General features: G+C 35.3%; 1 protein-coding gene across 11 annotated transcripts in view; it reads right to left on the bottom strand.

Moving 5' to 3' along the window:
* RIMS2 (regulating synaptic membrane exocytosis 2) overlaps positions 1–23,678 on the bottom strand; it is a 495,218-nt gene that overhangs the window by 421,441 nt on the left and 50,099 nt on the right. For all 11 annotated transcript variants that reach the window (XM_075495103.1, XM_075495092.1, XM_075495093.1 and 8 more), the window contains exons 2-3: positions 8,850–8,882; positions 8,366–8,452 (exon numbers count right to left, since the gene is read on the bottom strand). In XM_075495103.1, coding sequence (XP_075351218.1) covers positions 8,366–8,452; positions 8,850–8,882 — 120 coding nt within the window. The remainder of the gene's footprint in view (positions 1–8,365; positions 8,453–8,849; positions 8,883–23,678) is intronic.

Genomic DNA, 23,678 nt, shown 5'->3' with positions numbered 1-23,678 from the left:
CCACAAACTCTGAGAAATTTCAAAAATTACAACAGAAATACTCTCACACAAAGCTTTTAGGAGCTGATTTAATTATGTAACAACATATTGAAGTCTGTATTGTCTAGATAGCAACGGGTTTATTTACACCTAAAAGTATATACCTATGGAAACATTCTGTTCTTCCGTCATACCAATTATTTTTACTTCTTATTACGTTGCATAACACAAAATATCTAGACACTTTAGTATATTAATAATTCAGATATAGCTTCATTTCAGCCCTACCTTATAAATAAGTGGAATTATTTTCCTTTATTACTATTTTAACCAATTTCTTATTTGAGTAAAGTATATACATTTGGATTATCTCAGTTTGGGGGGCTTTTTTCACCTTTTCCTTGCCCATAATGTTAACTGCTGGCCAGCTAAGTATTTTTGGTTGTGTTCTTCTCTTTCTACTTGCAAGTCTGTTTTTTAATCCCAGATCCTCAAGGAATTCCTCATTATACCATACTACCTGATTTTTGTTTAAAGATTACTTTTTTCTTTTACAAATAGATATTTTCTTAAACAATAGGTTAGTCACATTGTCCCCGAGTATTTTTTAATGTGAATCTATTATCTTTGAACTATCACATTCTGTGTGTTCGTCCGCAGAATTACAAATCTGTGTATATTTTAGGATTAAAATAGATCAGTTGGATTCCAACTTAAATATGGAAATGTATTTCTTATGATCACTATATTTACCTGTCCCCAACATGTTTATTTTTGCCTTCTGATAAAACTGACATCCACCATATTGATGACTACTGTCTTAGCCTCACTAACATTTTGAACAATCCAACCAACATAAATAAGTCTTTCTTGTATTAAATACTATGAGGAAAAAATCTGAAAAAATCTAGGGCATCTTTACAAGTCAGGCAACCATAATCTTATGCTGCAAATGGTATAAATTTAACAGTCTCATAACAGTAAGAGTCACGATCAGTCATCAGAATCACACAACAGAGGTTGTTCAGGTACCTTGCATTTACTTTATTATGGAGACAAAAACAGTTTTATAGTTAAGAAGATATTTTGTGGATTTATGTTTGACTTAGAGATATCTACAATCTCCCTGTTTCTTTTTTTCATACTGCAAATCGTAATTTCATTTTTAGCTCATTTACTCTCCATTTTCTTTCCATCTCACTTCCTAAGAAAATAAACACAGTAGAGTCCTAGACTTCTCATGACTCCAATTTCACAAGTGTATTGGCTGCAGAGACATATTTTTCTCTTTAAGAAAAATATTCCTTCAAGTGGAGTGTTATTTTCAACAGGTTCTATTAAAAACCATACTGAACAGGAACTACACAGACTGCAAATAAAACCTGATTACTATATATGGTGTAAATTTTACTAAATAGTTGTTTATGTAGGCTTGCTATCACACCTGAGGTAGATAATCTGAAGAAATTCAAACCTACCTAGTGGTCTGCAGACATATTGTTTACATAGTAAATTTAGAATACAAAAATAATGATCCATTGATTTATGTCAAGTATTTGAGAAATGCCAATCTATCTTAACTAGAATTCATTAAAGATTCTTATAAATGGAGCAATCTATTTCAAAGACTAAAATATCCAGTAATATTTCCTTACCAGACATTTCTAATTTTATGAAGAAAATAATATCTAACCTAAGAAAGTCTACTTGTCAAATGCTGAATTTGGAGACTAATAAGACTGAATTTGCACCATAAACCAAAAAAAGTGTTGTATGTATTGCATCTTACAATTTATTCTGCTCTTTTGCACAACTTTATGCAACGGTGCCTTAAAGGAGATGTGGAATAATGACACTGTCTTCTTTATAAATACAGTACCTGTTCTTTACAGTACATACATTCATATACTGAGAACTTTTCCATTACATCTAGAGCCACTGAGGTGCTGATCTCTTCTCCCTGGTATCCAGTGACAGGACGTGTGGGAATGGTTCAAAGCTCCACCAGGGGAGGTTCAGACAGGACATTAGGACGTATTTCTTTACTGAAAGGGTGGTCAAACACTGGAACAGGCTTCCTAGAGAGGTGGTCAATGCCCCAAACCTGTCAGTGTTTAAGAGGCATTTGGACAATACCCCTAATAACATGCTTTAGCTTTTGGTGAGCCCTGAAGTAGTTAGGCAGTTGGACTAGGTGATTGTTGTAGGTCCCTTCCTACTGGAACTATTCTATTCTATTTTATATCAACAGCACAGGGCATGTCAACAAAACTATGTGTGTAATCACAGAGAACGGGTATATATTGTGAAAATCCGGTATTACTCGACATTTCAACTAGCAAAGGAATTAAAATGTAAAAATCAAGCATTCTTGATAGGTAATTTCTTTCATTTACAGTAGTTTGTGGAACTCAATTGAAAAAAAAAAATCTATCTCCTCAAGACTACAGGAGAAGGCATTTTACTGAAAATTTTACTCGTTTGCTGAAGTGCTCTACCAATAGAAAAATTAATTTAGCTTACAGAAAAATATGCAGGAAAAGGTTTTACTAAGTATCATTTTACAGTAATTTTCAATCTTCATTTCCCTATAATGACAACATAACTTCAAGAAAAACATAAAAATATCTATTTATTAACAAGCCATTTTTAGAAGAAAAAATCCTCCATGTTGTGCTAAGCAATGTACATTTTTTATCTCCCGCAGAATTAGTCTAGTGAATGTACAAAAAGGCAATTAAAGATTTTAATATATTTATTTTGAAATATTTTAGGTACAAAAGGCATTATGCTTAATGGCTTTTGATGCTGACTGTATTTTGTCTAATGTGTATTAATAATGACCTCATAATTATCAAAGCAAGAAGAAAGGCTCGATTCCTGCAGCCAAAGTCAATGATAGTTCTCTTACAGTTCTTAGCAAGCAACCAAACCAACCAGAGACTCACTTTGAGCCTGAAAATAAAAGAATTGTTCATGTGAAAACAGAAAAAAACCCACCATCTTTTCAATATTTGGATATCTTTAAGCAGGAAACACTAGAAACTTTCCTAAGCCACTGTATAAAATCACAGAGTTCTTGATCCTGAATACTGTGAGTGATGCTTGTCACCCTTAACTCAACAAGATCTAATAGAATTTTTAAACAGAGACAAGGCAACAAGGATGATCAGAAGCACAAAGTACCTTTCATAGAAGGAGAAATGCTGACTCTTCAGCTTAAAAGGAAGACTGTATGGAACATAAAAGACTGCTTGGAATATAATAGAAATGTGTAAATGTTATGCATAGTATAGACAAAGTACCTAAGGAATTACATAACACAAGACTAGGACTCCCCAATGAAATTAATAGGCAGCAGGTTTAAAGGAAACAAAGGGTAACCACTCTTCTATAAAGCACATAACTAAATTGTATAATTCATTTTCACCAAGTTCTGAAGCCAAAAATATAAATAGGTTTAAAATGGGACTGAAAATACTTATGGCAGATAGATTCCTAATGGCCATGAAATAAATACAGCAATATGCATGCAGCCTTTGCCTCAGGAAGCCACTAAAATACCTGAAGTCAAGTGGCTGTATCAGAATTAGTCTATGCATGCCCTCCTCCTTAAGTGCATTCTTAAATATCCATTGCTGGGCACTGCCAATACACTATTAGACTAGCTGAATCTTTAGTGCCTCTTAGTATGGGAATTCCTCTATTTTGATTGGAGCTTATTACCATTACATAATGTTCCAAGATTCATACAAAACAAAACTATAAACTCCAAGTCAAACCCTTAGGCACAAAGAACACCACCAAATCCTAATGAGGAACAATCTGAATATAACTTTTTCAAAATAATATGTCATATGAATCTGAAGAAACAAAAATTGACAGGCTAATTGCTGAGCATCAAAAGTAGTTGCTTCAGGGGGCAGCTAAGGATTTCTACTCTGTACAGATGACAACATGGAAATATCTTGAGCACTGCAGATAAAACTCATGATGAAGTACACACGAGCTGGAGATAAAAGTATTCTTCATCAACGAAGACAAGATACGCAAGACCACTCTCAATAATCTTTGAATGACCATGGAGATTGGGAGAGGTGCCTGATGACTGGAGGAAAGCAAATGTCACTCCTACCTTCAAGAAGGGCCAGAAGGAGGACCGAGGGAACCACAGGCTGGTCAGCTTCACATCGATTCCTGGGAAGGCGATGGTACAACTAATCCTGGGAACCATTTCCAGGCACATGAAGGACAAAAAGGTGATCAGGAGTAGTCAGCATGCATTCCCCAAGGGGAAGTCATGCTTGACCGACCTGATAACCTTCTACAATGAAATGACTGGATGAGGGGAGAGCAGTGAATATTGTCTACCTTGACTCCAGTAATGCTTTCCACACTGTCTCCCATAAGAATCTCACAGAGAAGCTGATGATGTATGGGCTGGATGAGTAGACAGTGCAGTGGATTGAAAACTGGCTGAATGGCTGGGCCCAGAAGGTGGTGATCAGTGGCACGAAGTCTGATTGGAGGCTAGTAACTAGTGGTGTACCCCAGGGGTCAATACTCGGTCCAGTCCTGTTCAATATCTTCTTTAACGATCTGGATGATGGGGCAGTGCGTACCCTTAGCAAGTTTGCAGGTGACATCAACCTGGGAGGAGTGGCTGATATACCAGAAGGTTGTGCTGCCACCCAGAGGGACCTCAACAGGCTGGAGACATGGGCTGACAGGAATCTCATGAAGTTCAACAAGGGGAAGTGCAAAGTCCTGCACCTGGGGAGGAACAACCCCATGCATCAGTATATGCTGGGGGCTGCCCAGCTGGAAAGCAGCTCTGCAGAAAAGGACCTGTGGGTCCTGGTAGTTGAACATGAGCCAGAAAGGTGCTCTTGCAATAAAAAACGGGAATTGTATCTGGGATGCATTAGGAGGGGTGTTGCCAGCAGGGCAAGGGAGGTGATCCTTCCCCTCTATTCAGCACTGGTGAGGCCACACCTGGAGTACTGTGTCTAGTTCTGGTCTCCCCAGTTCAAGAGAGACATAGACATCCTGGAGAGAGTCCAGCAAAAGGCCACAAAGATGATTAAGGGACTGGACCATCTCTCTTATGAGGACAGGCTGAGAGAGCTGGGACTGTTTAGCCTAGAGAAGAAAAAGTTCAGGGAGGAATCTTATTAATATACACAAATATCTGAAGGGAGGGTGCAAAGAGGACGGAGCCAGGCTTTTTTCGGTAGTGCCCAGTGACAGGACCAGAGGCAAAGGGCACAAACTGAAACACAGGAGGTTCCATCTGAACATCAGGAAACACTTTTCACTGTAGGGGTGACTGAGCACTAGCACATGTATCTCTAGCCCAGAGAGGTTCTAGAGTCTCCACCCCTGGAGATATTCAAAAGTCATTTGGACATGGTCCTGGACAACCAGCTCTAGGTGACCTGGCTTGAGCAGGGGGGGTTGGACAAAACAACCTCCAGAGGCCCCTTCCAACCTCAACCATTCTGTGATTCTGTGGTACAGAATTCATGTCCAAGGGTGTCAGACTAATCCTGCCTCTGCCCATGAGGACACTCGGTCAACTGTTCTTCAAAAATACTTTCACCAGAGCAAAATGGAAATTTGTAACATGATACCTTATGTTTTCAACCACTGCTATGATTCCTTTTCTGCCTTCTCCCACCACACTTCATCCTCCCCAGATTAACTGTAAATAAGTTTTTTCATCAGCAAAATTGGACAGCCAGACATATCTTGAAATCCATTACAGACTTAGATACTGACAGTGATTTTAAGTGGAAAAAGCTCTGATACATATGGATGGTGGTAAAAATTTCTTCAGACATACAGAGCTCCATGCTGCTCCCCAGCATCCCACAACGTTCCCAGGTACAACAGTTCTCTGCAAGGCATTAAAGTCAGAAAAAGAAATTAAAGAAAGAAGTTGCACCATTAGTATTTCTGTTCAGTTTTGTCCCTGAAAGTTTACAATAATCACAAGAATAAATCGTTTATTAATTAATTAATGAAATTATCACAAATAAACAGTGCTGGAAGACACTTTAAAAAGTCTCTTAGTCCATTCTCTTGTCCCAGCACAGGAGCAGCTACACTTGTGTCTCTGCTAGCAGGTACTTGCCAAATCCACTCCTTAAGATTTTCAGTGATGCAGCTTCCACACAAGCCCTAGGCAAACTATGCAAGCATTTTAAGTTTTATTTCTGTTAAGAAGTTTTCCCTACCAAGCTGAATCCTCCCTGATGCAACTTAAGTTTACTCCTTTCTGCTTCACCACCAGAAGCATGGAGAAGAGATTATTTCCTTCCATTTTTCAGCAACTTTCTGCATAATTAAAGATTTGTCCATCTCCTCCAACCCCTGGGATTTTCTCTTCAGGAGCTAAATAACCTCATATGTTTCAATCTTTCCGTATACATTCCATGTTTCTTAGACATCTGATTATTCATTCTTATTACTCTCCACCAAATTCCAACTGCTCCACATCATTTTTGAAAGATGGTGTCCAAAAAAGGGCACACTATTCCAGGTGAGACCTTACCAAAGGTTAGCAGAGTGAAAACTTCTTCACAGCACTTCCAGGCGAGTGTCTATACATTCCAGTATGATATTTATCTCTTGCACGATATTGGCTCCTGCTCAAGTTACATACTATTATGTCTCCTAGATTCTCTGCCAAAGAAATTCTGCCTATACCATTTTTCTCTATCCTATGTCAACCACATAAACTATCCCTACATAACTACTCAACCTTGCATTTATACTTTTGAATGGCATCATAACATCATAACCATGGCTTGGATTTTTCAGGATAATTTTGGAATATAATCCTGCTATTAGATGTTACAGTTCTCCCAGCCTTGTGCCATCTGTAAATTCAATGAGTATACAACTTAATTATTTAATTAAAACACTGAATGAAGCTGGTTCCCAAAGAGATCACTGTTCAAAAAAATCCTTCCATAATATCAGTAACCATTTATAAATACTTTTTGGCAACTATAACTCAACTGTTTACACTGAATATATAGTATTTTCAGTTTCTTCAAAGCCATATGCTTCATATGTACAACACTGGTAAGCAGAACAAACTTTGCTGCATGAAGGAAACTGGGAATACAAAGGAGGTACTGAGGTGTTGTGAACAAAATGTAGTATTTCCAGTATCTAACAATAACCAATAAAGAAAACTCCACTACTAATATTATAGGCCATTTTATAAGAACTTAAGTGAGGATATCAGAAGCAGAGCTCAGAATAATACACTGCTTTAGAGAATATAAATTTTATGACCTATTTCTCCATTTAATTTTGTGAAAATTTCTCACTGTATATTCTGAAAAAATAATTCACAGCTTTCATGGCCTGCAAGTATGAAACTCCACTTAAATATACATATTTTAAAATAAACTAAAACTGATTCTGCCTGGAAAATAATTAACAACAAATAATACTCAAGTTTTAAACCAGTTATGCATGGGTTCAAAAGCAAACATTTCTTTTATCATCTGAATTTACAAGGCATTCCCTTTTAGAAGATAGAAAAGACAGCAACTTAACTGTTTAAAGCTTAAATAATATTAGAAGTCACAATTTAAGAATTTGAAAACTTGAAATAATAAATATTTTTAGTTTCTCATTATGAAAAGAATATTTTCAGCTCCATGCTTTATGTTCTACTCTAAGACTGAATGTCCTAGCTTTGCCAGTTTCTGTTAAATCTTAAAAGTTTCAGATAGCAAGAGAAGTAAAATTTTTCATATGCCTCTCATACTGGCTTAGCACTGTAAAAGGTCCATGGATGAAATACCGGCCCCATCAAAGTCAAAATTCCCTCAGCTTTGACAGAACCAAGATTTCACCTATATCTGCTAAAGTTTTGAAACTTTACAGATATTTTAGAAGCATGGAAAAAAATGAAATGACATTTTCCTGATCCTTAAAAAGTGCTTCAAACATATTATGTAGATTTGTATAGCATTCTATGCATGACCAATATCACAAATACCATGCATGTGCATAGACATGCTATATACAATACTACATGTCTTATCATTCCAGCTCCTCATGCACAGAAAACTCATCACTTCACTGGGAGTTTCATGTATGGAGCATTTGCAGAAAAAGGCAAACAGAGCAGTAGTAACTCCTCAGACTGTATTCTAATGTAGTCACTTAAGTTACTGATAAGGAGAGTACAACCTGATTTTCAGTTTTCCCTTTGCAAATGAGGGGTCAGAAAGCAAATGATGTTAGCTTGTAAAATGCCCTCAGCAGGATGTTCTAAATGGGCAATTATTTTAAACATACTCTCCAGTATGTTTTAATGCTATACAGACATTACTTAGTCTACAGAGAGCAGCTTACTTACGTCTGGGGCTCCTTTTCATTTTGCTGTTTTTGCTGTGGTTGAAGAACGTTATTTACCAGCTCAGTGATCCCACTAAAGGGAAACCACCTGTTTAAATAAGCAAATAATGTGACTGAATAACCAATAAAACCACACTAGTTTAAATGTTTTCTTATCCAATGTTAATAGAAATATACAAACGGAAAAGCTAGAGCCAATGGGAATGTTAGCTGCAATACTAAGTCAGCCACTAAGGATGTAAGGGAAATAAAGTTTTACAGTTCACCAGTTCACAAGCAGGCAGCAAGAACCTACATCCAGCTAACATGTGGATGAAGTAAGAAGCTGCAGGCAGCTCTCTTACAAGCCAGTCAGGAAGCAGATGACAAACTACCTGCAGCCTATCAGGTATTAGTGAAAGCTAATACCATCAAAGGTGCAGAAAGCAGAACATGGCAAAGGTAGAAAAGTCAAGCCTACTGCATTTTTAAGATATTTTACTTACTGTGTCAGCTGTGGTTTTTGCTCTTCTTTGACCCTAAAAAAATAAGTTTGCACAACTGAGTGCAACATGTTGTGAAACAACTACCTTGAAGTTCTATAATCTGTATCACATGGGCAGGAGAAAGTTCTTACTTTAAGTTAAAAGGAATTCATTTAATATTTGTTGTATATTTATATTAAATTGTATTCTGTGCTTATTTCCATTTAGGATTAAAAATGGGGAATGCCAAGTATCTAAAACTTTTAGTTACAAAATGAAATCGGTAAGGTTCTATAACTGGCTTCCAATTCTTTGGACAGAATATCATGTTAAAACATTTCCAGCAATACATTCAGCTATAAAAGCAAAGGAAGGTGTTTTGTTTATATTAACTATAATCTATTTTCTAATTTTTATTTACAATCAAATTACCTATCATAATTCAAAGTGAATTTATAACATGTAACATGCCATTTAAAATGCAATATCCTGAACTAATAGATTAAAGGAAAATCTGCACTATACTTATTAAACTACAGTGATGTCAGGGTCTGCAGACAATGTAACTCTAAAAACTAAGGAAGGAAAGATAATTAATTTTACTCTCATTAACATTTACTAGGACTTGCTAAAAAAAAATTTAGATGATACATACACTATGTCTGTATAGTACTGAGTAATATTTGTCCATTGTCTTCAGGAAAATATTCTATCTGAAATACATGCTTCAATTTGAGTGAGCAAGCTGATGTTCTATGCAATTCTTCTCCACTGAACCCAAGAATGAAGACATATACTCACAGGAATATTTACATTCTCTAATTGCAGATATGTGTCTTAAATATCAAGTTAGGATCTAGCTTCCCTATATGTAAAAAAAAAACCCAGAAAGGTTCCTAAATAGATATTCTGAATGTCTCTGTGGAGAATACTCTCTTACCTAACTAAACAGGCAGTGCAGGCTCCCAATTTAAGCAGATGCTTAATGTTGGACAGAAAATTAAAGCTCACCAAAATAGATCCACATGTCCTCCATACAATATCACAGTGAATATCTCTATAAACAGGGTTCAGTGACTACACAAGAACTAAATAAGTGGACACTAAGACACACTAAAAATTTTCCAAAATTCACTACAGAAAGGGAAAACTGAACATGCAGCATGGTTTTGCCCCTTGAGAACTTTAGAAATTTATATACAAAGAAATGTTCCAGCACCAAAAAAAAAAAAAAAAAAAAAAACCAACAGATATACTCCAAAGTTAAGAAATATGAAAATAAAAACTTCTCATGCAGTCGCAATTCCACTCTACCATGCATCTTAATCATGTTGTCTTTAACCAAGAAATCCCATACTAGTTTTTCAACACAGGAAATTTACACGGAGGGGTGGGAGGGACAGGGAATTGAAGCATATCCATACTTTTTTCACTAGGCAGCTTAGGACATTTAATTCAGATCCCCCAACATTAAGAGTCTAAAAGCTCTATATGGTCAACTGTGAGAAGGAAACATTCCCAGACAATGATTCAGAGCTCCTAAGTCACATGCCTAGAGCTAGACAGTGTAAATATCAACTGCTTGGCAACTGGACAAAGAAAACTGAATATGCAGCTAATCCGTGGTTCCTCATATTTCTCTCCGTACATGACTCCCAAACATATTTACTGGACACTTTTAAATCATTAATTCATTGTGAATTTTTCTATTGAACTAAACAAAGGAAATTTGAGCACTTCACATAATCAGATTACAATCAACATCTTTCCTTTGGACAGTGTCCATGGTCAATTTTTTTCACATGTGGAACTGACATCAAAATAGATTAAGATCAAAATTGCAATAGTGCATACTAATTCTGAGTGTGCCGTTTGAAATCTTTGGTATGTTTTTTTCAAGAGGATCTACCATCTTAACAGTATATGTTTGGTGACTTCAATTGCAGCTGCAAACCCTTGGTATTTTTTAAAATCTTAGAATCGGATTTTTAGTTTAGCACCATTAAATACAAAACATTGCCCATTAGAAGACACTTTGAAAACCTGCATTTAAAATCATTTTCCCAGCATTTTATAGGAACACTGTGTTCTAAGTCAAGATATAATTTGACCCCACAATTCAAAATATATATCCTATGAAATAATCTTTTCTCCTCCTACAATTCTGTGTCTCATTCACTATACACTTTCCAACACTGCAGTTATGTGAGGACAACAGCGTCCATTATTATATAACTGTGACGCATTCCTTGAGCACTCTCCATACATCCTTCAGTCCCTGGATTAGGCAACGTGACTTTATAACAACCATGGAGGGCAAGCTACAACTTGAAAAGAAATTATGAAAAAATCTATTGAAAAAAATAGATTCTACCATATGAAAGTAAACTAATACTGATGTTGTGGATCAACAGGCCTGGACCCTTCAGGTGTACAGCACAGATATTTACCTTTCAAGGTCAGAGAATAGATAGAGATTGAATAGATAGAGATTCTGGATCTAAATCAGCAAATCATAGGCTAATGCCTCCTACTCTCTTTCCAAAAGACTCTTCAATCAGATGAAATTAGGAGTAGAAGCTGTAGTAACTGACAGAAATAATGACATATTAGATGAAATACACAGAATGTGTTTTTAACACTGCTGTGGTCTAAATAGCTTTTTCTAGACAGAAAAGGACTGAAGAGACTCCAGATTCTTAAACCCTGTCTACATACACACACACAGTTGTATTTCCTTTGGTTACAAGAACTGCTCTGCATTTTACTAGATTGCGTACTCCCATATATATGCATTGTTTTCTCCCCTCCTTTCAAAAATCAGCAACTAATAATTGCTTAAAAGAAGTGGATTGACAGCTCAAAAAAACCCCAGACCTCCATTTACTCAACAGACCAACTGAAAAACCCCAGGCAGTATGACTGCATTCTGCTTCTTCCAGACTACCTGTCTTCATTTTACCTTCCCACATTTTTTCAATCTTATCCTCTCAAAACTCTGCCAAGAAAAATGCCAGTTCTAGTTATTCACTAGAAACAATTTCCGATTGATACCTGTTTACTAAAACCACCAACAGGCTGCAGATAATGTGTCTGATCAATAGTGACTGGGACAATGCATTCTAACAGTGCAGAATATTAAATACTTTACCACCTATATTCAGTTTTGATTATTTCTGTCATTATAGGAATTCACTCGATACTTTGCACAAGCACCAAATTAATTCTAAAATGTTAGAAGAGCTTGAAGCTTTTATCACAATTTTTTTGCACAGATCATAACTCCATATACTGCTTCACTTGAAAACAAGCCAGGATTTTTCTACTTGTCAACAATAAAGAATTTTTGCACCTTGCACTTTGTCATCAGGAACCTCTGCCCTTTGAAACATTCATAGCACCATTCCTCTTGTGTTCCTCTGCAAGCCTACACAGTGCAAGTGCCAGACCCCTTTGATCTTTTCCAGGAGCTAGCACCATTAGGTTAGATCTCAAGTCTCAGTGAACACTTTTTGATGTTAGATCCTCTCCATGTACTAAAATTCCTCAAAGATTATGGCTAGTCCCACTGGCACAGAGAATGAATAAAACAGAACAAAAAGAAGAGGAAAGAGAACAAGAAAAACGGAAGCAGGAGAAAAGGTAGCAAAAACATTAACATAAAAATTTTTCTTAGCCCTTTAAACTCCTAATACTTTTCTATTCTTAAATCTACTCCCATCAGTAAAAGCTCCTCTCTAAAATCTACTATGCCAAAACCATAAGGCGTGCTTCCCAAAAGATGCATTGGTCACAAGTAAACCAACAAGCACTCTGTTATCAGACCTCTTCTCCACTTTTACATACTTGGATACATAGCCACAAAAACATGTGGGCAGAATTCAGGTGCCTAAATCCATGAAAATAACCCATAAAACACATTCTACACCTCCTAGATGTCTGAAATTAAACAGGTATCTAGTTCTTCTCCAGTGAAGTCTGGGGAAATCCAGATTTCAGAATCAGCCATCCTTGGCAGGGATAAATATCTTAATATCTATCTCAAACCCAACAGTGCTCTCAAGATTCACAACTTTGCCATCCACAGACCTATAAGCACAAGGAGATCTGATCTGCAGGAATAATCTGGGTGTACCTAATGTCTCCTAGAAAGACTGAGTTGAGATTAAAGTATGTAACACTCTACGTCACCTTCATTTAAAAATGTTACAAGCCAGTAGTTACAGTCCTTTGCTCAGTAGCTTTCTATGCTCTCCTTACCACCTAACCACTTCACTGAGGTGGTTAGAAGAGGATAGACTAGGATGGAAGATTTTTCTAGCCCTTTTGTTGAAGCTGAGAGGACTGGAAATCCTCAAATCAATCTTTTGTTTGCGATTCTGATTTCTAGCCCAGATGACAGTAAAGAGCCAGCAGCTCTCTCAAGAGTCAAGACGCCAACACACAGTCTTGGAAGGGAAGACAGTATTCTCTCTCTCTTTTCAATAACTGCCTCCAATTACTAGCAGATTTGAACTATTCCAAAATCATTTGGTAATTAGCAAATGTCTTCTCAATGCAAACCTAGTGAAAAGCAAAGAATGAACACAGAACTACAAATTCAGTTTATGGATTTTAAGTTAGATACTGCTATTTCTTGCACAGAGGTCTGAAAATGGAGATACTACTAATTCATAGGACTACTGTGACTACACCACACTATACAGTATTCTGAAAAGTAAAAAAGATTATGCAGAAGCCAAGTCCTGTAAGTAGTAAAAAGAGGGTATCTCTCTCTTTGTGATGCTTGTGATAGTTGCTATAAAAGTGAAAAATCTTACGAAAAGTCTGGTACTAACAAATGCCTACCAAGGAGATATTTTTAAAACCATTCTTTACAAGCTGATGCTTCCATCACCTGACCAAAGAAGTTCTAACCCATCTGAAAGGCAGAGACCTACATCCTTTAGGGCACATAGTTTTAAATGAAAGGCACTTCAAGAAAAATTTATAAGCAGATCAAAAAAAAAACCAACTTAAATTACCTTAATACACTAAATTGTGTAGGTACCCAACATACACTAGATGAACAAATTTGTTCATGTTTTGTGGTAATACATGCTGCTTACCAAATGTCTGTCAAAGTCTGTAAAAACTTCAGGTTACAGGTAAAACCTTGCCATACTTACAAAGGAGAAGAAATTACCCTTGCCATTAGAAATGTTTAACCAAATATCATTAACAAGCTCAGAGTTCTGCATTTTGTGGCTCATCACCTCCCTTCCAAAACCCTGATTAGACATTAAAGGAAAAGAGTAAAAAGGAGATCACTGTTGAATCCCTCCATGAAACTTTTCACAGATTAAAAATGCAATTACTAAATTAATACTTTGCAACAATCTTCAAAAAAAATATAGCATTACCCAACATGAACTGGGCTGAAGACTGCATGGGGAGCTGGTAAGGAAAGCAAAAGCAAGTGACTTCAGTCTTCAGCACTTTTAAAAGATTTTGATTAAGGTATGTAACTGTCTTTCTCAGGAATTTATATATTCCCATTCTCATAGTACAGGAACATCATAATCTTTTAAAATTGTGTACCATCACCAACATTTTTTAATGTAGAAAAACTTCCTCCCCAATATACCCTGGAAAATGGCACTGAAAATAAAATAGGATTTAAAAAAACAATGATAAAATTCTACCCCCCTTGCCCTCTCCTTTCCCCTTGCCTCCCACTCTTTCTCACCAAAAATAGCATTCAGTGCGTAACTGTATCTAAACCACTGTGGGGATGCCTGTTCCCTTGGTCTAACCAGGGACTGTGCTGAGAAAGGGGGAAGATTATCAGCTTCAGCCACTTCAGAGGTTTCCACCACCCTGTCTTAGAGTGCAAGGTCCCTTAATGCATTTTCCTAGTTTGCCTGCTGCGGACTTTTTATTTTCTTTTTCTAAATCTTTGTAACAGTATCCCAATGATATGCCCTGCACCAAGTGGCAAACTTTAAAAAAAAGGATTAGTATTCAGTGACTATGTGCTCACACATCAGGAGTCAAGATATACAACACATACACAATACATAACTTTGTCTGCACCCACTCTTGACAAAACAGTGGAGTTAACACAGTCACACAGTCAAATATGTGTAAAATCAGCTATTTCCTTGAAAGAGGGCACCTCCACAGATTAATTTAGTTAAACTATGTAAGTATATTTAACTCCAAGAAAAGAGAGTTAAAGAATTTAAATATAAATGCCATGTCAATTGGATAACTGAAAAATATTTACATAATAACCGAATTGATTCTCTGCATTGATTATCCTATTGACACTATAAGAACATTCACCTTAGAACATTCAGCTTAATTATTTTCGATCAAATTTAAAGTCTTTATTTTACATGGCTGCTCCAAGTTTTTTATTAATTTAGAGAGTATAGGTAGTTGAATTAAGAAGGATCATATTTTGGACAATAATGTCTTTTCAATTGAAAGATTTTCCTAAAGAAGTGTGTAGGTGATTTTCCTGACTAATTTTGACCTGTTTGTAACAAAAGTATCAGCAGTGTCCACAAAAACACCTCCAAGATCAGTAGCTGAGAGGTAATTGGACATTTGATATTCATGAACAAGCAGGTGGAGAGGTTGGATACTTGGGCTAGAAACAATACCTGTAACACAGAATAAATTTAAAACCTATTTAAATCCAAGCTGAAGAGGTTAAACATCCCTGAAGTCCAAACTGAAGTGACGTTAAAGATATAAGAGAAACAACAAGAAGGCACCATACACACTTTACGGATAAGCACAGACCTATACATGCTCCTGCATAATAATAGTCAAGGCTGAATAAGCTCCCTGCATGAACCTGAAACGAACATCACCCCTAAACATAATAAATTCTGTAAGATTAAGACTACTCTGACATTTAGATGATAATTAGAGGTTTTATCAAATGTTCCAGACAAACAAGTCTCAAAGTGAAATTTTGACACTAATATTTTAGAAAATATATATTAAAATGTGGTTCACTGCAACTGAAAACATAGTGCTCAACAGCCCTGTACTTTCAACTCTCACACTGAAGAAACTGACAGTATGTTTTGATTATTTCAGAACCAGCACAATAAATCAGACTCTGCTTATCTTAGGATATGAACTCTTCGGGGCAAAAATGTTTCCTATTATTTGTTTCTGGAGTAAGACATAGAGACAGTGTGTTCTACAAATGAAAGCTCCCACACTTCTCACACATTTCCTAGCTTGGTCAGACTTTTTCCTTTCTGTTATAGTATTGATAGTAAAACCATAAAATGAGTGTCAAAATCACAAATCAGCACATAAGAAAATTACTGTAGTACAACTGTAATAATAAATAAGTAGTACACTGAATGGTAGCCATTATGTTATGTGCCGTTCCAATAATTAATTCACGGATCAATGCTTTCTTCTGAAGGTTATCCAAAATTGCAAGCAGGAGGCCTCGACCAGGGAGGTAATATTAAAAGGTCAATGTTAAAAATCTAGTGTTTGTCCAAACCCACTACATTGTTTGAAATTGGCTACTGTGGCTTTTTCCTGTATTTAGCAAACAAAAGAGTATTTTGGTTATCACAGAGTACGTGGGAATTTGTAACCATCAGCATTATAATTGGTTACCATGTGGAATATGCCAGCTGCTTCCCACTTGGGTATCTTGCGTCTGCTGAGGGAACGAGGCATGTACAAAAACTCGGAAAAAGAGAAATTATAAAGCAATAATTAAAAGAAAGTCTTGGATCAAGCAAAGTTGTCAAAGAGGGGCAATGAAAATAGCTAGAAGACAGTAGCGTTATTCATCCTGTATAAACAATGTTAACATAAGAAAATATATTCACTGAAGAAGTGTCTTCCAATCTTAAAGTTCCAGAAGTTTTTTCCAGGTTGTCACATTACCAACTTTCTTGAACTAGGAGTTTCACCAGTCTGATCTTCTCTGGGTGAATTATGCATTACCTGTTAGTTGTTCACCTCTGACACCATATATAATAGCTGCAAGACCAGACAGCTAAGTTGCAACATGTAAAATCAAAAACTAGCCTGGGTTAGAAATGCAGTAAGAGCAAAAAAAGATCCAATCAATGCATATGAAGGCTGTCAAGGGCAGCAGTTAAAAAGAGCAAGCAACTTTTAAAGAGTCCTTGAGCCTTAGTAAATATTTCTTTAACAGAAGTTTACCTATTCAGTTTCTATTTGCTCATTTAAAGAGCAGCTAGTATTACATAATTCTTCACTAGAATGAATTTCCAAATCCAATTTCAAGGACATGAGATACAGGTAAATACCTCCTTGAATTTAATCAGTAGGTCCTGTCAGTGGACTCCTTTCTAGACAAAAAAGGCTATGCTGCTACAAATATCCATTTTCTTCTCTTTAAGAAGCTACATTACGAGACAATAGTTTAATCATTTATCATCTGTCCTGCAGTGTATTTGGTCACGCTAATGTCTCTCTCAACCTGAAAAGCCCTGACTTTCCTACAGTCTCAGCGCTCATACCATATACAGGCTGAAAAGCCTCACATGGGAGCCTGATACTTCTTCAAGGCCTCTACATAAGCAGCAACTGCCTTCACTCAGGATGTTCAGGGTGTTCTAAACTATGTTAACAAAATTCGAGCTGACTAAGCTTTAAAAACATGTATATTTAAGTTCACTAAAAAAAAAAAAAACAGTTTTATTTGGGTTTAATTTTTTCTCTCCAATTTAATAAATGTTACTCTCATGAATCCTGCAGATATGTGGATATTTCAGGCAGGTGATTTACGGAGGAAAAAAATATTCAACCTAAAATAGCAGGAGTCAAATCAGAAAAAAATACTGGACTTTCCTCTCATTTTCAAAGAAAGGACACAGGCAAAATTGTCCAATTGTCACGTAAGATTTGTTACTAAGTGCAATTCTGTGTAATTATGGGGACCCCATAGCAAGTCTCAGGTGAGACCTGGGTTGATAAATGTTTGAGTTACATATATGTAACTACTACAACCCAATCTCCTAACAAAGATTAATTTTTGACAGCTAGAATTCATTTGAATGTATCTATTTTTAAATAAAATTGAAGAAAATTCTAATTATCTTTTACTTTATTACTGGTTTTAATTTGAATTTAGCCAGGTTTTGGTTTTGTTTGTTTTCCTACATTTTTAAGAACAGTAATACACAGTCAATTGGAAAGAAAATTTTCCTCCAATACAATCCTTAAGACAAATACTCTACTCTTATTCCTCATGTTACTCTAAAAAAATAAAGTTTCACCATAGGAGTGCTGGAATAGCAATTCTTAGGTCTACCACCATAATCTTTTCTATTCTGTGTAATAGAAAAAAAAAATGTTTTATAGTCTTGCCTACAGGATGTGTGAAACATACCACAATAGCTGCATTACAGTAAGCCATAATTTACTTCTGGAAATGAAGATGACTATAACATGATGACTGCGAATTATATTGTCTTGTTCATGACCAAAATGCAAACGTTTACCAATATCATTGATAGTAATAAAACATGCATAAATATATCCCAATGTAACATACAAGTTTACAAGACCACTCAAGCTTGAGTAAATCTGTAATCTCCATGCACAATTTTACCAGAGTGAACTTCAGTAACAGATAATCAAATAACATTTTCGTTGTTGTCCTACCCTTGTTTTTCTTAAAAAGACAAAAAAATGCCTTTTTTTTTCCAGAGAAAGGTCTTTCTCTTAATATTTCATTCCATTTAAATGAAAATTTTAATAATAAGGATTTTTAAGAGATATTTATTACAGTGTCTGGATTGCAACTTTCCTTATTTAATGTAATTTCCATTAATTCTATATTGGAAAGATGAGACTTTATTTTTTACTTATGTTTCATTCTGGTTTGCAACTAACTGAAATTCTCAAGGAACTCATAAAACAAAGCAGAAAGCCTAATTTTAAAACTGATACAAAAGCTAGAATACTGAAATCAAAAACATTTAATCCCTTTCCAGAGCATTAGTTGAATTCTGCATAATATATTCTAAAAATTCTGCAAAAGAGATGGCCTCACAAGTAATAAATGTACAGACGTAACAATGTAAGTAGAATTTCATTTTAGAAAAAACTACTCCAAAAAAGCAGTTCTTGCTAGGGGTTTTGTTGGGGTTTTTCTTTTTTTGCTTCTTCAACAGTAGATGGCATTCCAAGCATCTCCTGCAGAAAGTGCTTTCCTAGAAGCTTGTACTGTCACCAGCTGCTACAGTGAAATATGCAACCCTGGGCTCAGCTGCTAGCAGGTGAATTAAATAAAAATTCATTTTAACTCTGTAATCAATTTGAAATGCATTAGTAATTACTTTAGTCTTGATATGTTATTTTGCCTGTTAAATAAGGATTTTATAACATTATTAGCTATAGTATATTCACCAGGTGAAAATCATACACACTAAAGAGCTTAACAACTACACAACAGATAGTAAGTCAGTATTTCTTAGACTGTGACATTTAATTGCATGAAATGGATTCAGATTTCTTCCAGAGTGCAGGCAATCCTAGAGAAGGATTGCTTGCAGAGGAAATAACAGGAACAGAAATAACAAATATCATGAATTCGTTCTTCTTGTTCTCAGCCCCTCCAAAATCAGCCTTACAGAGAGCCCCGTTGTAGGGCAGACTTATGCCCTGCATCCACTCATCCATGCAGCTTTGAATGACTATCATATAATAAACAGTGGTATCGGCAGTATAAGTATTTCATCAGTAAGGCCAGCTTAATAAATGGCATGAAAAATACAAGTTCCCTACCAAAAATGAAACACAACACAGCTTCTGCTATGAAAACAAGATTAGAATCTAAGATTTAAATAGGAAATGAAAAACCAGGAGAAGAAAAATAAATGAGAAATACAACAGTAATGCAGAGTCTATTGTTCCATACAAATTTTGTGACAATACTGTCAAATAGATTTTTTAATCCAAGAAAAGTGTTATTCTTACTGACACAAACTTTACTGTGCCATCTTCTTGTTCAAGACAGAAAATGTAATTACATACATCTTAAATATGGCCATGATAATAGCCAGTTTATCAAGAAATCATTCATTTTTGCTGATTTGCTGTTGCTGTTCACATAAATCTTGAGAGGTGAAAATTATATTAAAGACAATTTTTTAAATACTTTCTGAGCTAATAATTCCAATATTCTTAATACCTTCTGTTATGAGAATAAAATATAAAATACTGTTTTTTTCTGATAATGTAATTAGTTGAATAAAAATATAAATGGGAATAATTTTAGCTCAGCACTTTGAATTCACGTATTCTACAGAATTTATTAGTTTATATCTCAGAAATCACTGGAAATTACTGTGATGTAATTTCATCTACCCGATACATGAGATATTTGAGGTAAATACAATGCCCAGTTTACATGCTACTGAAAGAAAGCACAAGTGGTTTTCTTTAAATACAGATGTTGTCTGCTGATTCATTTGATGCATGGAAGAACTAGAATCATAAACAGAATATCATTATAAACTGTCTGCAGAACTAGTTATAGTAACACAGTTTACAATAGTGGAAATGTTCTTTTCCATTGGTTTTATAAGCCTGAATCAATGTTCCACTAAGAAATAACAGGTATCAGTCTATTTTTTTTACAGAATGGTTTGCTATTTCTGTCTACCTGTCTCCTTTGATCAGTACTCTGTTGGGGTTTGTTTGCTATTTGCATCTTTATTTTAAAGTGAATTAAAGTTAGATAATACTTGGAACTCACCAAATTTTTCTAGACTTTTCTGATTCTTTTTCTGAGTCGCCTTGTCTTCTACTCATTGTATGAATAAAGCTGTCCTAGTCTGAGGAGCTGATTTAAATTGATAATTTTTGTGGAAATTTTTATTTCTTATGTTGTACAGATGTATTTACAACTAGCAAGCAAAGTGATTCTAATGCTTTATCACAGATGACAAACTGGAGTGTTGTAATTGTTCACAGTTATTTTTGTCTAGTGACTAGGCATTAGGTTCAGGAGATGAACATAATCCAATACTATGAACATAGCCAGATTTGAAATTACTGACAAATTTGCATACATACACTCCACTCTCTCTACAGTTAGTTTCAATTTTTAAGTTTTTAAAACTATGTTCAAAGAATACTACCTGTCTTAAGAGAGGAACTGCTTTGGTAAAAGCATTCTAAACAGAAACCAACTCATCTGGTCTAATTCATTACTTTCTTAAAAAAAAGAAAGAAAAACTTTTGCAGAACACATTGATGAGATTAATCTTTAACGATTTTGATTTTTTTGGCCCGGAACAAAACTTCTTTCAAATAACCTCTATATCACAAATTGCACACTAAGCAGAAGCTTAAAAGCATTTAAATCATCTGCTATAAAAATTAATGAAAATTATTTCTTTCACACTAAAATGTAAGGCCCTCTGATCAGAAATCCTTAGCCTTTCCAAAATATCTTGTTTTGGCTGAGAATACCAATAGATTTAAAAGCTAAAACTATTTCATTTTGATTAATTTTCATTAACTCCTGCCACATATGAACCTCTGCAGTGCCCAGTGGCTCAATCTAACTGAGACATTTCTTGGCTGTGGTTTTATTCAGCCTACTAAAATCTTGCTACACCCAAATTTGAGAATTGCGATGTTTGGGGTCCATTAGATTTGATGTTCCCGAGTACAATGCAGGTTGATGAATCAGGCTGTACTAAACTTCAAGGCTGTAGTAACATCACATATTTATTTTCCCTTTGGTTGTTAATTTCCTTCAGTGTCTTTTTACAGGTTATTCAGCAAATTGGTTTAATAGCCAGTGAAAAAATTCTTAAATTTAATCTCTCTCTGCATCGTAGAATGAAGAATGAAATGAGAATCTGATCAGTGTAACTATTCCCATTGCTCAATGAAAGCAAAACACCTACTCTCTAAAATAGGATCCAGGAAAGAACTCTGGAATCCAAAAATGAGAGACCATAACCAAACAAAAACTGTATTATTATTTAGTAAATTCTGTGTTTATTTCCACTCCTTTAATTGGGTTTCATAGAACAACTACTCACACACAAATATAACTATTCCTCTGAGCAAACTATTGAACCTCTGAGATCTTACATAAATTATAGCCTAAGTCAATAGAAGTTGTTCAAACATTTAATTTAATTCTTCTTCTGGTTCAAAAATATATCACAGTGGTTCTTGAAAGTAGTACAGACGTTTCTGTAAAAATCAAAATTCTCTCCCAGAAGTGGTGAAAAACTTCAATCGTGTGATTACTTTTAACATAGTTTTTTTAATACATAAATAAAGTATAACTGAAACTGTAACAGTCTTACAGTTTTCTGTCTGACTTAGCTTTCTTCTATTTTTTCCTAAGATTAACTTTCCTACTCAGGCTGCAAAACATCTTCCAACAGTCAGAGGCAAAATCAAGTGTCTAGGTTGGTAGCCTTTAAACCTTTTCACCAAATACCAATAAAAAATTTAAGTGTACAATTAAACATCATACTCTAATTAAATAAAAATATAGTGTTCTCTCAACAGTTAACACTTCAATGCTTACTCAACACCTAAACTTCCTGAAAGGATGCAATGTCTCTTGCATGGCATTATAAAGAAGAATCTGAAGTTTGCCGCCTTTGTTTTCTGTTTCCTTGGAATAAATTTAGGAACCAATTAAGAACCCAGAACCCTCTCCCTGACATACATGTTATCTGGAACGCTCACTACTTCTTTGTGAGAGTTTGGATTCCAGAAACTTAGGATTGGCCATAATAGGTTAAAGGCACTTGTAGAGGGCAGGCAGGGGTAGAAAAAAGGAACTTCAGTTCCCTCAGATCTCTCTCTCTCCAGCAAAACTACACCTGTACTAGAGGCATAAACAGAATGCTACCTATAGAAATACTTACCTCCGTGAGCATCATTCTTCATAAACATATGTTATTCAAACTCCTCTGTGAAGAGAAGTTCTAAATGCTTAATAACAGAATTATGAATCGCAGCTTTGGATGATCATTTAACTCCTAAGTCTTTATTGTAATGCAGACGCTCATTGTTCTCATTTCCAGATAATTACAAGCATTCATTCATGTCTGTTTGCAATTAGGATGCATTTAAGATGAATAGAACTGCCATTCATGAAGACGCTATATATAAATGAAAATTAGTAAACATAAAGTGACGTCAAAAACAGCCCAGACAATAGTTTTATGATTTAAAATGTAGCACATGCTAAACATCCTTGAAAAACTCACTAGTTAATACATTTTGCAGAGCTACAACACTAATATTAATTTCTAATTGGGAGTATGAAACTGAATTTTGTAAATTCAGTATTTTCTTAAATCCACATTAGTAGCATAAATGAGAAGTAAAGGCAACCTACAGAAAACAAGTTTGAAAGTGATTATCAATTCATAAATTAGTGAATCTGTATGCTTCTGTTTTGTAAGGAAAATACTACCCCCTTTCTTCTGAGGAAGGAGGTACCTGCATTTTTGCTTAAAGAGACAGTGAGAGAGAAAAAAAATGTACTTCATACATGAAAAACCTATCCAAAATCACCAAAAGGAGCAGAGTTTTCAAAACTGCAGAAATTACTGATGGAAGGATGAGTTTACTACATTTCAGCCATGGTTATTCTCATTAGTCATTGTCTATCCCAAGTACAAGTTCAATACACACAGTCACATGTGAGGGGCAAATGAGAAAACAGTGCATTAAATACCTTAACATGTAATGAAAATTAGACCTACTACCTTATATCTTGTCTGAATCTCCCAAATTGCAATTCAAGCTCAATACTTCTTGTCCCATCATCTACTATGGGCATGAAGAACAGCAGCCTTTCAT

Source organism: Mycteria americana, chromosome 2 (genome assembly GCF_035582795.1).
Source record: "Mycteria americana isolate JAX WOST 10 ecotype Jacksonville Zoo and Gardens chromosome 2, USCA_MyAme_1.0, whole genome shotgun sequence".
NCBI classification, from domain to species: domain Eukaryota; kingdom Metazoa; phylum Chordata; class Aves; order Ciconiiformes; family Ciconiidae; genus Mycteria; species Mycteria americana.
Note: the sequence above shows the minus strand (reverse complement) of the source record. Positions and strands in the feature narration are given on the sequence as shown.